General features: G+C 42.7%; 1 protein-coding gene across 4 annotated transcripts in view; it reads left to right on the top strand.

Annotated features, from left to right (window-relative positions):
- The window catches only part of Ppp1r13b (protein phosphatase 1 regulatory subunit 13B), a 79,706-nt gene that overhangs the window by 28,494 nt on the left and 36,659 nt on the right, over positions 1-14,553 (top strand). For 3 of the 4 annotated variants that reach the window (XM_029540507.1, XM_029540508.1, XM_021201811.2), the window contains exons 2-3: positions 7,514-7,661; positions 12,198-12,317. In XM_029540507.1, coding sequence (XP_029396367.1) covers positions 7,514-7,661; positions 12,198-12,317 — 268 coding nt within the window. Of the gene's footprint in view, positions 1-7,513; positions 7,662-12,197; positions 12,318-14,553 lie in introns of those variants that run through there. The other variant, XM_029540509.1, reaches the window with a different exon arrangement.

The raw sequence follows: 14,553 nt of genomic DNA, 5'->3' as shown, positions 1-14,553 counted from the left end.
CCCCACACTGGGGCATAGAGCCTTCATAGGACAAAGGGCTTCTCCTCCCCTTGATGTCCGACTAGGCCATCCTCTGCTGCATATGCAGCTGGAGCCATGAGTCCCACCATGTGTGCTCTTTGGTTGGTAGTTTAGTCCCTGGGAGCTCTGGGGGTACTGGCTAGTTCATATTGTTGTTCCATTTTACAGCACTTTTAGGAATACAGAAAAATGGAACAGAAACACAATTTTCCTTCCCTGCTTTTTGCTCATCCCACCTCAGACCTAGCACTTATTAACTATCATTGTGTTGTATCTGTTACAGTGATGGACCAATTTTGACATGTTTTGGTTGACTGAGGTCCTTGGCTTATATGCTGAGCTTCACTCTTGGAATATAGCTCTGTGGGTTTTGACATATGTGTGTAATGTTCCACACTTATAGTGTCACTCAGAATAGCTTTGTTGCCCTGAAAGACCCTGCAGTCCATTCTCCTTGCAGCCCTGTGGCTGGTTCAGACTCTATTGTTTTGCTTTTCTAGAATCTTACACAGTTGGAACCCAGCAGCATGTATGTAGCCTTTCAGAGCAGTTTCACCCAGCAGCTTATAGTTAGAGGCCCTCCTTGTTACTTCCTGACTTGATGGCACATACCTTTTTATTGCTGAAGAGTATTCCACTGTCTGAATAGATCAGTTTGTTGACTCATTCATCTACTAATGGCATCTTGGCTGTTTCTAAATTTTTGGCAATTCTGAGAACTGATTCAAGCTTTTGTGCGGAAGTAAGCATCATATGGTAAAAGTGTTTTTGTGTTTGAGGAGAGATTTTGAGACACTGTACCTAGACAGACCTGGCACTTAACTGTGAAGTCCAGGCTAGTCTTGAACTTGTAGCACTCCTCCTACATCATCAGCCTCCCAAGTGCTGGACTGGAATTAGAGCTGTGACCCCTGTTTTGTTTTATGGAACATTAGGACTGTCTTCCAAAGTGGCTGTGGCATTGTCTGCTGCTTAGTTCCTTTTGCTGCGTGCCTGTAACATGAAACAGTGACAGCAGAGTTGGCAGGACCAATGAGGGCCATTTGCCTGACTGACGGGTGATTACTGTGTCATTGTTCTGATAGCTGTTCCCTGTGACACTTCATATGCACACATGGCATTTACACGTCAGCTTTGCTTAGATGTGTGTTCACATCATTTGCCCCTTAGAAAAAGTGTGTTTACATACTGATGTTAACAACTTTCTGTGTTTTAGGATACAAGTCCTTTGTTGCCTGTACACTTTTCCAGATATTTTTTTAGTCTGAGATGTGACTTTTAATTTTCTTTTTAAGATTTTTTTTTTCCGAGACAAGGTTTCTTTATGTAGCCCTGGCTGTCTGCAATGTGCTCTGTAGATCAGGCTATCCTCAAACTCAAGAGATCAGCCGGCCTTTGCACTATAATCCCAAGTACTGAGATTAAGATGCATGTTTTAGGCTTAAGTATTTATTTATTTTGAAATTTTTTCATCACTCTATTAAGGCTAACTCTTCCTATAAAACATGGTCAATTTCTAATTATTATTATATCTTTTAAAAAATTGACATGGGACTCATGTAGCCTAGGCTGGATTCAAATTCTCTATGTAGTTGGGACTAGTCTTGAACTCCTGATCCTTCTGCCTCAACTTCACTGCATCTAACCTCTTGTTTAGTGTTATTTTTCTCTGAATGTGGGATTGCTTCCCGTTGACATACAGTGCCACCTTGTGGGAGGAGGGAGTTTGGCTAGAGGCATCCTGATGTCTAGGTATGAGGGAATCTGCTGAGACTCATGTCTTATGTTAATCATGGCTTCTGACTTTCACAATAATACTTTTTCTTCTGTCATGTGGACTAAGCCAGTGGGTAAAGGGTTTCACGTTCTCTTATCTTTTTTGTGAAGAAAACTTGAAGATAAAAAGGCAGACAAACACATATCCTTCAGGATTCAAAAGTCCTACAAAATCATATTAACTGGGGGATTTATGGAGTCATTCCATGCTTTACGCCTGGTGCTGATCCAGGTACTAATGATGCAGCTGAAGGCTGACCAGGCCTCTGTTCTCAGGAAATGGAGTAAGCATTTGAACCTGAGCCGGGTAAGAGACAGGTAACAGACAGCTCCTTTAGTTAGGTTGCTTAGGGGAGCTCTGAGAAGTGCGAAAGAGGCTGTTACAGCTCTGAGGAGCTGAGTGCAGCAGTATGCATGGAGACAAAGGGACGTATCTAATGGCTGGTTGCTTCACAGAGGTGCTGGCTTGGGCTCCAACAGTAACAGTGATGTTGTGCCCAGAGACTGAGGATGTTTTTGTTTGTCTTTTCTCTCTCTCTCTCTCTCTCTCTCTCTCTCTCTCTCTCTCTCTCTCTCTCTCTCTCTCTCAACATCGATTTACTTTATGTATATGAGTATCTGCCCTGCATGTATGTATACATGTGTACCATGTATGTGCAGAAGGCTTCCGAGACCAGTTGAGGGTATCAGATATCCTGGAACTGGAGTTATAGACAGTTGCTAAATGCCATGTGGGTCCTAGAAATTCAGCCTACGTCCCCTTTAAGAGCAACAAATGCTCTTAACCACTGAGCCATCTCTCCAGCCTACATCTCTGAGGCTTTAAGCTAAACACAGAGATGCAGCATGTCAGACCCAGGGGAGCTTAGAATCAGTCCTCTGGTGCATGGAAGAGCTAAGGTCTTTCAAGATGACTGTCTGTGCCCACCTCGATGAATCCTTTCCATGGTTTCTGTGAGCTCCTTACTTATTACCTACCAAGAAAGTTAACTAAAATTTCGTGCATTTTTATTGTGTTCTTCCAGGTCACTTATCTTTGCTATCCCACACTTCCTTTTGTGTTTTTTTAAATATTTATTTTTTATATGTGTCCACTGCCACTGTCTTCAGACACACCAGAGGAGAGCATGGGTTCCCATTACAGATGGTTGTGAGCCACCATGTGGTTGCTGGAAATTGAACTCAGGATCTCTGGAAAAGCAGTCAATGCTCTTAACGCTGAGCCCTCTCTCCAGTCCCCACAGTTCCTTTTCAATAGGAAATGAAAGCAGGCCAGATCCAAAGCTTCATCAGAGCAGAGTCAGTGCCACTGCCTTAAAAGAAACATTCCCAGAGTCCACCAAGCTCCTGCTTGAGAAGTGAGAACCCAGCAGCAGCAGAGTTAGCACACAGCTAAGGAGAGAGCGCTCATTCAAGGGTTTGTGCCACGTAAGAATTGATTGCCCTTTCTGAAAGTCTTGTAGAGTCCACTTTCTAAAAATAGCTTCTAAGGAACAATTTGTGTGCCATAAATGTTGCCTGTTTTAAGCCAGATATGGTGGCCTTTAATCCCAGCTGAGACAAGTGGATCTCTATGATTTTGAAGCCAATCTTGTCTACATCGTGAAAACCTGTCTCAAAAAATAAATAAATAAATAAATAAATAAATAAATAAATAAATAAATGTGCCTATCTTAAGTGAACAATTCAGTAATCTTCAGCAAATGTACAAAGCTGTAGAACCATAACCACAGTCTGTAATTGTGGGCCTGGTGCCAGAGGTTTTCCACAGAGATCCCTGTCCAGGCCTGGTGCGAGGGTTCCAGCGAGGGGAGGTGAGTGCGAGTTCCTGCCACTGCCATGCCTTCCAGGTTACTCTGTAACTACAAGTCGCTCTGCTCTGAACTGAGTCGGCTGGGACTATGAGAAGCCGAGTGCTGCGGGCCCTCAGGTGGCGCTTCGGGAGAGCAGGTCTCTTCCCAAGTGTTACAGCTCTTGGATCAAAAGGCTCAGAGGAAGGAGTGGTTCTTGTGCACCTTTAATTCCCTGGATGGATTCATATACAGTTCTGGGGGTGATTCAGGGTTCGACAGCAGGTACCTCTCATTGGCTTGGACTGAGAGTTTGGGGGAAACCTTATTTGCATGTGGTGCTGTTCCTACATGACTGATAGCCACACAGGGCTGTGGGGGCGGTAACTTCGACTGGAGCCAGGGGTCCAGGAGACGTGATCGAATGCCTTCTGTCCCATGTAGGTGGAAATTACCACCCACTGGGTCCCACTGGGGTTCAAGACCTAAGCTGGACTGGAGACCAGGCTGTGTGTGCATAGCCTGTTGCCCCATATGTAATCATCTTGGAACATTGTGTCACTATTCATTCCCAACTACCAGGCAACCAGTCTTTCCACCTCAATAGATGTGACGATTGTAGACATAAACAGGATCATATACTGTGTGGGGGTTGTTTTTTTGTTTGTTTGTTTGGGAGATTTTGTTTGTTTGTTTGGTTTGGTTTTGGTTTTGATTTTGGTTTTTTGGTTTCTGGCCTCTTCCACTTGTATAATGCGGTCAGAATTTATCCATGAATAGTCTGTTGTATGGTGGGCCATATTTTCTTTATTAATAGTCAGTTAATAGACATTTGAGTTGCTTCTTCTTTAGCTATTAGAATGAACACAGCCACCATGAACATTTCTGTGGAGTGCTTTGTATGGACAGATGTTCTGTCTCGTGGTGGATTCTGAGAGGTGGTATTGCTGGGTCAAATGGTTAATCTATGCTTCATAGTGTAAGAGACTGCTGTGTTGTTCAGAACGGCCACACCACTGTACATTTCCACACAAGTGTGCAGGATTCCTGTTCTCCACATCCTTGTTAACACTTGAGGGTACCTATCTTTCCATTATAGATACACTACTATTCTTGTGTCTGTATGTTCATGTGTGTGTATGTGTGTGTTCACATGCCTATGCATTTGTGTGTGGGGGGTGCATATGCTTTGTATATTCATGTGTTTGGATGCACATATGTGTGTGTGGAGGGCAGCCCAGAGGGTGTTCTTTGAGGTGCCACCCAGTTTTTAAGTTTTTTTTTTAATTGTTGTTTTTAGTTTGTTTGAGGCAGGATCTTCCTGTGCAGTCCTGGCAGGCCTGAAACTCTTAGAAATGCTTTTGCCTCTGCCTCTGTGTGAGTACTGGGACTGAAGGTGTGAGCCACCACCACACCTGCCACCCTGGTTTTAGAGACATAGTCTGTTGTTCGGCCAGCAAGCCCCAGTGTTCCAGAAGTTGTTGCCTCCACAGTGCTGAGATCGCAAGTGTGCTGCCATGCCCTGATTATTCTATGTGATTATTCGCCAGAGATCCTCTTGGCCTTGATTTTTTTTTTAGATTTATTTATTTATTATATGTAAGTACACTGTAGCTGTCTTCAGACACTCCAGAAGAGGGAGTCAGATCTCATTAAGGATGGTTGTGAGCCACCATGTGGTTGCTGGGATTTGAACTCTGCACCTTTGGAAGAGCAGTCAGGTGCTCTTACCTCTGAGCTATCTCACCAGCCCTTAGTCTTGATTTTTGATGTTGAGACAAGAGTTCTGCTGTGTGGCCCAGAATGGCCTGAAATGTGCTGTATAGACTGGGCTGACCTCAGATTCACAGAGACTCACATGCCTCTGCCTTCAGATGTCTAAAATGAAAGATGTGCACCATCATACCCAGTCCCCCTTGTTTCTGAACTTCAATGAAAGATTAATGGAAAAAAAAACTTTGGAATGCTTTCCGAGCAGAGGTTCTCAACCTGTGGGTCATGTCCCCTTTGGGGGAGTCACATATCAGATATCCTGCATATCAGTGTTTACATTATTCATAACAGTAACAGTTATAAAGTAGCAACAAAATAATTTTATGGTTGGGGGTCACACAGCATGAGAAACAAAATTAAGGGGTATAACATTAGGAGGGTTGAGAACCACCAGAGTAAAGGAAATCTTTGGTTTAAATTGTACCCAAAGAGTATTGTTTGTTTTTTTTTTAAATTATTTTCATTATTACCTCTTAAGATCTTAATCAAATTGACCAAATCTTTTTTTATAGTAAAAAAAATACAGGTCAGACCATCTTTACTTTTTCAAATGTATTATGATGTATTTTGGAAGTTCAGGCCATTTGGTTTTCTTTTGCTGTGATATTTTAGTTTATTTCTAGGGGCCAATTTTTTTAAATGAATTTGATTTAAAGTGTTTTATTAGTAATTTTAGGGACTCTTTATGGATTCAGATTTGTAATGTGAGCTGCAGATATCTTTCCGGTTTGTCTTTGCTTTGTAAAATTCTTATTTTAATATGCTTGAATAATCATTCTTATGATTTTGATTTTTTTTAATTATTAGTTAGAAAGGGCTTTTATTACTACATAGTTATAAAACATATTTGCTTAGTTTTAAAATTTTTTATTTACTCTGGAATTTTTATGGTTTTATGAGTTATATCTATGGCAGGACTACAGAGATGACTTAGTGTTAAGAATACTTGCAGAGACTGAGCAGTGCTGGCTCACGCTTTTAATCCCAGCACTTGGGAGGCAGAGGCAGGAGGATTTCTGAGTTTGAGGCCAGCCTGGTCTACAGAGTGAGTTCCAGGACAGCCGGGGCTACACAGAGAAACCCTGTCTCGGGGAAAAAAAAAACACAAAAACAAAACCTTCCCAAGGACCTGGGTTTGGGTCCAAACACTAACATGGTGTCTCACAGCCATCCACAACTCCAGTAATAGGGAAGCCCTCCTATGACTACTGCAGGCACATACTTTCATGCAGAGAAAAATTAATAAATATTAATTTAAAAATAAAATAACATTCGATCTGAAATCAACTTTTGCCAATGCATGAGATAGTGAATGAGTCCTTTTTTTTTTTTTTCCTAGATGAGAAACATTCACTTACAATATAACCCTTTTTCCTACTTGGTTTTGAAGCATTGTGTCATTTAACTTTTTTCCTTTTTTTTTTTTTTTTTTTTTGAGACAGGGTTTCTCTGTATAGCCCTGGCTGTCCTAGAACTCACTCTGTAGACCAGGCTGGCCTTGAATTCAGAAATCCGCCTGCCTCTGTCTTCCAAGTGCTGGGATTAAAGGCGTGCGCCACCACCGCCCGGCAGTGGGTGATTATGAGATGTCAGCTCGTCCCATTTGTATCTTCGCATTGCGTGGTTTTTATTTACTTAGTTGGCTTGTGTGGGGGAGAGGTGCTGGTGAAGGTGTGTATGTCCTGGGGTACAGATGTGGAGGGAGGTCAGAGGACTGTTCCGCAGAGTCTGTCCTTTCACCATGTGATCCCCCGTCAAACTCAGGATTGAACTTAAAGTGCTGGGCTTGGTAGCAAGTGCCTTTACCACTGAGCCATTTCAACAACCTACAATTGATTTTTTTTTCTTTTTAGATTTTCAAAATTAATTTTATATGTATGAATATATGAGTGTTCTGCTTATATGTATATGTATGTATCACACACATGCCTGGTGCCCACAGAGGTACTGAAGAGGGCGTTGAATTCCCTGGTTCTGGAGTTACAGACATGTGGGTACTGGAAATTAAACCCAGCTCCTATGCGAGAAAAACAAGTGCTCTGAGCTACTGAGCCATCTCTCCAGCCTGCAGTTGTGTTTGCTAGCATAAGTTGGAAATAGAAAGTTCCTTATATGAGGATTCTAAATTGTGGTCTTAATCTTTTCTCTCACAGATGATATTAACCGTGTTCTTGAGCAACAATGAACAGATTTTAACAGAAGTTCCTATAACACCAGAAACCACCTGTCGAGATGTCGTAGAATTCTGCAAGGAACCTGGAGAGGGCAGTTGCCACCTGGCCGAAGTGTGGAGAGGAAGTGGTATGTTAGGCTATCTGGTGCTGGCCACACACAGCTCAATGTGCTCAGTTGGAAGCATTGCTGTGCCTCCCTGTTATCTGTCACAAGTGGGATAGCTCAGTAGTGTCTGGTCTCGTGGTCCACAATGATTATGAGGACAGAGGACAACTTTCAGGAGTGAGTTCTAGCCTTCTATAATATAGATTCTGTGGATCAAACTCAAATCAGGCTTTGTGGCCAGCACCTTAACCAGCTGAGCCATCTTGTTGGCCCGTCAGTAACTGTTTTTAATGTTTTTGGTTTTGGTTTGTGTTGAGTTGTATTTTTGGTGCTGGGGATGGAACACAGGGCCTTACACATGCTCAGTGCACACTACCAATGAACTGTATACCTCAGCATCTGTTAAGTAACTCTTCTCTGTTCTAATAACATCAGGAAGACAGCATGTGGCATAAGTAGTAAGTCCTCCACAAATAGTGTTAAACCGAATAGTAAAATCCTGGCTTTTATATTCAAAGACTTGTTAGCAGTCAGGCAAAGAAAATTCTCAGAGATAATATGATTGCATGGAATTCTGCAAAATGTGCATCCTAAAGAATAAATATAAGCTGGGTGTGTTGGTGCATGGTAGATCATACCCGCATCCTGTAATCCTAGCACTCGAGGTGAAGGCAGGAGGATCAGGAGTTCAAGGTCACCCTCTTCTACATAATGACTTGGAGGCCAGCCTAGGCTATGTGAGACCTCATCTTGAAAAACCCACGTAAGAACTAAAAAGAAAATAATAAAGAAAACAGGTTGAACTTAGAAAGGAGATGGCATCAGACCAGCCCCCGTAAAACCCTGTACCACAGAGAAGCTAGGAAGCAGCTGTGCGGATTTTAACCAGGAGCGACATCATGAAGGTGATGCTTAGAGAATACACCACTGAGGTGTGGTGCATCCCCACTGGACACTAAGAGCCGTTACCCGTGTGGGCGTGAGGTGACAGTAAAGGTAGGTGTCCAGAGGAACTGAGGTGTGATGCGTCCCCACTGGACGCTGAGAGCCATTACCCATGTGGGCGTGAGGTGACAGTAAAGGTAGGTGTCCAGAGGAAGTGTTAGCCAACCTTCAGAGACAGGTTATTAAATACTTTTTACTCTTTGAAAGTTTCATATTTTTAAACTTTATTATTATTTGTAGTTGTGGGGGGTCCATGTGTGGGAATGTGCCACGAGTGCAGGTGCCCACAGAGAGGTCAGAGGTGTAGTCCTGTGCAGGATTGTGAACTACCTGCTGTCGTTAGAGAGTGCTGAGATTTAGCTCCATTCTTCTGGAGGAGCGGTGTATGCGCTCAGCACTGAGCCATCTCTGCAGCCCCTGGGACTTACTGTTTAAAAAGGCCAGTGCAGACATTTTAAGTCTGTTTATGAACCTGTACATATAAACACACTGCTTTTGAAAACAAAACTATGGTTTGAAATTTACTTTTTTATTGTTGAGCTTGTTCCTGTTTTCTGATATGCTTAACAGTGGGTTAAACGTGGGCTAAGCACACATGGATTTCATGTCATCCAAGATAGGACAGTAGCTATCCTACCCTTGTAGCTGTTGTACGCTAGTATCAGTTAGGCAGGTAAAGCAGGGCTTGCCTATTGTGGATGGCAGACGGTTCAAAGATAAGTCACTGCATGCAGTGTGTTGGAGCTCAAAGAGGACTTAGTACAGAATAAGCTGTTGGGGAAGAGCGATGGCCTAGTGGAGCACCCACTTTCTCTTGCAGAGGATACAGGTTTGGGTCCCAGAACTGAATGGTGGCACACGATCTCTGTGAGGTTTCACCGGGTCCAGCATTCTCTTTCAGCCTCCATGGCCACTAGGTATACAAATAGAAGTGTACATACATACATGCAGGCAAAGATACATATACATAAAATAAAAATGAATATTTAAAAAATAAAATTAAAAAGTAAACAACTTAAACTGAAGCCTGGCATGGTGTCTGCACATGAGTAATCCCAGCACTTAGAAGGCTGAAGCAGGGGGATCACGGGGTCAAAGATCCTGAACTGCAAAGTGACACACTGTCTCCAAAACCAAAATAATAATAATGATGGTGATAAGAAGAGAAAATGATAAAAGTAGTGACAATGAGATTAAACTTGTGTGGCACTACTGCCCAGCAAGATAGGCTGTCTCTGATGTGAGCAAAGTTAATAATCTTGAAATTCCCAGAAAATGTCCAAAAAAGAATGTGACCTTTCCCAGAGTCATGCATTTAGGTCTGAGCTGATTCGTTATCACTTTAACATGAAGTGTATGAAACATCCCATCCCTGTGTCAGCACCTTCACAGCAGATGCTCCTTGTGCCGCACAGGAGGCCAGGAGCTTCAGCTAGACTCTGGGCTGGGGGTTCCTTTCCCTCACGTGTCCCTGAAATTCTCTATCTTTCACTCATTCAAAGAACAAATCATCCCTTTTGATATAAACAGTCAGTTAGGGAATGAGATGACCACTTAATTCATTTATGAGTCAAGTATAAATTCTATACCAAAATTGAGCAAGAAAAGTATAGGCTAATCTTGGCTTGAGTGTTTGAGGCAGGGTCTCATATAGCCCAGGTAAGATTCAAGCTCCTGTGTCCCTCAGAGAGATGTGGGGCTTCTAACCCTCTTCCCTTTCCCTTAGTGCTGGGACGTGCATGCTGCGTGCTGCCTGTGCAGTAGAGGGCGACCCGGGGCTTTCTACAAGCTGGGCAAACATTCTTCCAACTGAGCTACACCTCTAGCCCCCTTAGTTTGAACATAGATGAGAAAACTCTAAATAAATATCAGCTAATCCATTTCAGCAGCAAGTTGAAAAGTTGTGCGACCTTGTAAAAGTCTGTTTATAGAGGAGAATGCACTTGGTCCGAGTGAGACCTGTCGGCTGTGGTAAAGATGAGTGTTATCATTTAGTTACAAGTTGAGTACAATGGAGTTCTCCTATTCAATAAGTGACCCCTGACGCCTAAAGTAGAGCTCCCACTTGTTATGTTTGTCTCTGACTGTAGAAGCACACACCTGTTAGAACCAGCGGAGAAAGAAGTCTTCTGTCCCAACATGTGACCTATTAGAACATCAGACAAACTCAAATTAGGATCATCCTGCAGATGCCTGTCTGCTTCTCTGCATTGTCATAGTTCTAAAGAACGGGGGCTGGGCAGGCAACTGCTGAGGCCAGAGGGTTACACAGTTAAATACACTTTCATGGATGAGATTCTGCACAGAGAGGGCACTCGTGAGAAGCTGCTGAAATTCAAAGAGAGCCAGTGCCTAACAGTGGTCTGTCTGCCTGCCAGTATGAACTGCTTGGTTTTGACAGCTCACACAGGGAGACTCAGGTGAAGGTGTGTAGTACTGTCGTCAGTTATTCTACTAGTACGAAATAAAAATTTTTATGAGAGAGTATCTCACTAGGTAGCCCAGGCTGGCCCAGAACCTCCTATCCTGAAGGCTGGCTTCAAACTTGCCATCTTCTTACCTCTACCTCCCAAGTGATAGGATTATAGACATGGCATGTAATAGTCTAAAATTATTGATATTTCAGAATAAAACATTTTTGAGAGAGATGATATGCAAACTTTAGAGATTGCTCAGTAGTTAAGAATGTTTGCTGCTAAGCCGGGTGTGGTGGCGCTCGCCTTTAATCCCAGCACTCGGGAGGCAGAGGCAGGCAGATTTCAGAGTTCGAGGCCAGTCTGGTCTACAGAGAAACAGCCAGGGCTACACAGAGAAACCCTGTCTCGAAAAAACAAAAACAAAAAAAGAGTGTGCTGCTTTTGCAGAGGACCAGTGTTCAGTTCCTGGCACCCATGTTAGGTGGCTGACAACTTCATACTAACTCCAGCTCTAGAGGGTCTTGTGCCCTTTTCCAGCTGCCATGGCTACCTCAACACCCTTGCCCATTCCTACACACAGATACAGACACATACACATAAAAAGACTCTTGCGGAAAGAACAGAAACAGAAAATCTGGGTTCTATAAATGTGAGCTCAGTGTTATGAGAGGCCCTGAGTTCAGTCCTCAGTACAATAACAGACAGAACTGCAGAGGAACAGATTGCAGTGCTCAAGGCCTGTATGGTGCATCAATGCCTAGAGAAGCCTCCTTGAGGAACACAGAGCTCGTGAGAACAGAGATGCACAGTCCAGTTCCCTGTTTCCTCTAGGATGCTGGAAATTTACTTTGCTATGCATTATTGTGTTTGTATGTTACCTCGTTGTCCTTCATTTCTCACTAATTCTACTTGTTTATTAAAGTAAAATGTGGTGCTGTAATGTTCTTGGATTCGTGTGTGTGTGTGTGTGTGTGTGTGTGTGTGTGAGAGAGAGACAGAGAGGGAGAAGGAAGGAGGGAGGGAGGGAGGGAGGGAGAGAGAGAGAGAGAGAGAGAGAGAGAGAGAGACAGAGAGAGAGAGAGACAGAGAGAGAGAGAGAGAGAGAGAGAGAGAGAGAGAGAGAGAGAGAGCTCCTTGCTTGCTTAGCTGGTGTCCCTGCCTTGGTTTCTGGAGTAAACTGCAGTCTTTCTCCTAGAGCGCCCCATCCCCTATGACCACATGATGTATGAGCACCTGCAGAAGTGGGGACCTCGCAGAGAAGAAGTAAAATTTTTTCTTCGTCATGAGGATTCTCCAACTGAGAGCAGTGAACAAGGTAGGTAAACGCTTTCTTCCTTCTTCACTGGTTAGCTTTTACCATACTAGTTAACTTCCTTCTTCACTGGTTAGTTTTTATCATACTAGTTAATTTAGAAAACATCCATGCCTTTTCTTCCCGTACTCAAAACTGTTGGGAAAGAGAATGGGTATCCACGTGCCCTGACCTCTGTGGTTCAGACTTACATGAGTATGTCACAGCTGTGGGCACCAGCTCTGGCTTCATTACAGGACATCGCACTGGAAAATGATGCACTTGATATGATAATGTATAAACATGCACTGTATGAAGGTATTTTAATAAATACCACATATATCAGATATCCAAATTTTAAAATAAAACCTTGAAATAATAAAAAGATTATGAGAGATGTTTCTAATTTTATTTATTTGTTTGTTTGTTTGTTTCATGTATGTGAGTACACTGTTGCTGTCTTCAGACGCACCAGAAGAGGGAATCAGATCCCATTATGGATGGTTGTGAGCCACCATGTGGTTGCTAGGAATTGAACTCAGGATCTCTGGAAGAGCAGTTGGTACTCTTAACCTCTGAGCTATGGCTCCAGCCCTGTTTTTTGTTGTTGCTTTGTTTTGTTTTGTTTTTTGTTTGTTTTTGGGGGGGTTGCATTTTAGAGTGGACCAGGTCTTTCTTGGTATCACATCACACCATAAAAGACAAGAGCAACAAGTATGCTACTTAAAAACAAAGCCAGCCATGGTGGTACACAACTTTAATCCCAGCACACAAGAGACTAGGCAGGTAGGTCTCTCCGCTCCAGTTCTACCAGGGCTACATAGTGAATTCCTGTCTTAAAAACAAACAAAACAAAACAAAAAAACCGAGCCAGGTGTGGAGGCTCATGCCTGTAATCCCAGCACTCAGGAGGCAGAGGCAGGGGGATCTCTGTAAGTTTGAGGGCAGCCATGTGTACTCAGAGAAGCCCTGTCTTGACCTGACCCCTCAAAAAAAAAAAAAAAAAACAATAAAACAACACCATAACCACCAACCAAAAATACAAACAACAACAAAAAAGAAAAACTGATGGCAGTAAGCATCCTGACAACATGGGTGGATATATGTTCATCTCCATGTGAGAAATCTTAGACATTTATATGAAAAACACTGTTAGGTAGAGAAGCAAGAGACCCTGTCTCTACAGAAGTACATACATATATATGTACATACATATATACATACATATATACACATAAATAGATAGATAGATAGATAGAGAGATAGAGAGATAGAGAGATAGAGAGATAGAGAGATAGATAGATAAAACATATATATGCATACATGTAGGCATAAGCACAGAGCTGGGCCAGAGAGAGATGGCTCATCAGTTAAGAACACTGGCTCTCTTGCAGACTTGAGTTTGATTCTGAGCAGCTACATGATGGTTCACGACCATCTCTAACTTCAGTTCATGGGGATCTGATGCCTTTTTCAAACCTCCTTGGGTTGGTATGCACATACCATGGTATGCATACATACATGTAGGCAAAACACACATAAAATGAATAAATCTTAAAAAATAAAGAAGCTCAAGGCCTTTCAACCCAGCAGTCTTCCTGTAGAAGTTCTCCATTCAAGCTGTTCCTGAACCTATACAAAATGAGGTACACCAGTGTGCCTTGAGGGACTGTGAACTATAGGATGTCCACATGGTAAAGTGCTCTGCAGCTCTTAATACTTGAAGAAACCCTGTGCCCAGACCTGGAAGTGTGTTCAGAAGAGGAAAACCTGATAACAGGCAGTGTGCATACAGTGCTGCCTTTTGTGTGACTCAGACAAGCGTGACTGTGTTGGCACACGTGCTTGTGTGTGTGTGAAGCGGCTTTGGAAGGGGGTGTGAGGAGCTGCACATGCCAGCTTTGACAGAAGGGGACAGGGTGCCTGCAGGACAGGAAGGGGCCAGTGTTAAATTGTAGATCTGTCTGCTCTTTTGAATTTTGAACTGTAGAGATATATACATATTTAAGCTAAATTTTGCAAAAAAATAAGGTAATTTTTTTCCTAATACATAAACACTGTAGAGTTAAAAGATTTTTTATTAACAATTATTATGGATGACTTTTGCTATTAATTATAAAATAAATTCAAAAGGAGGTAATTTTATAAAGAAGGATGCCTGTACTGCAAGTTACTCTCCCTTCCTTCCTTCCTTCCTTCCTTCCTTCCTTCCTTCCTTCCTTCCTTCCTTCCTTCCTTCCTTCCTTCTTCCCTCCCTCCT

This window comes from Mus pahari, chromosome 7 (genome assembly GCF_900095145.1).
Source record: "Mus pahari chromosome 7, PAHARI_EIJ_v1.1, whole genome shotgun sequence".
In the NCBI taxonomy this organism is placed as follows: Eukaryota; Metazoa; Chordata; class Mammalia; order Rodentia; family Muridae; genus Mus; species Mus pahari.
The sequence above is the reverse complement of the archived record's forward strand: the minus strand, read 5'-3'. Positions and strand labels throughout refer to the sequence as shown.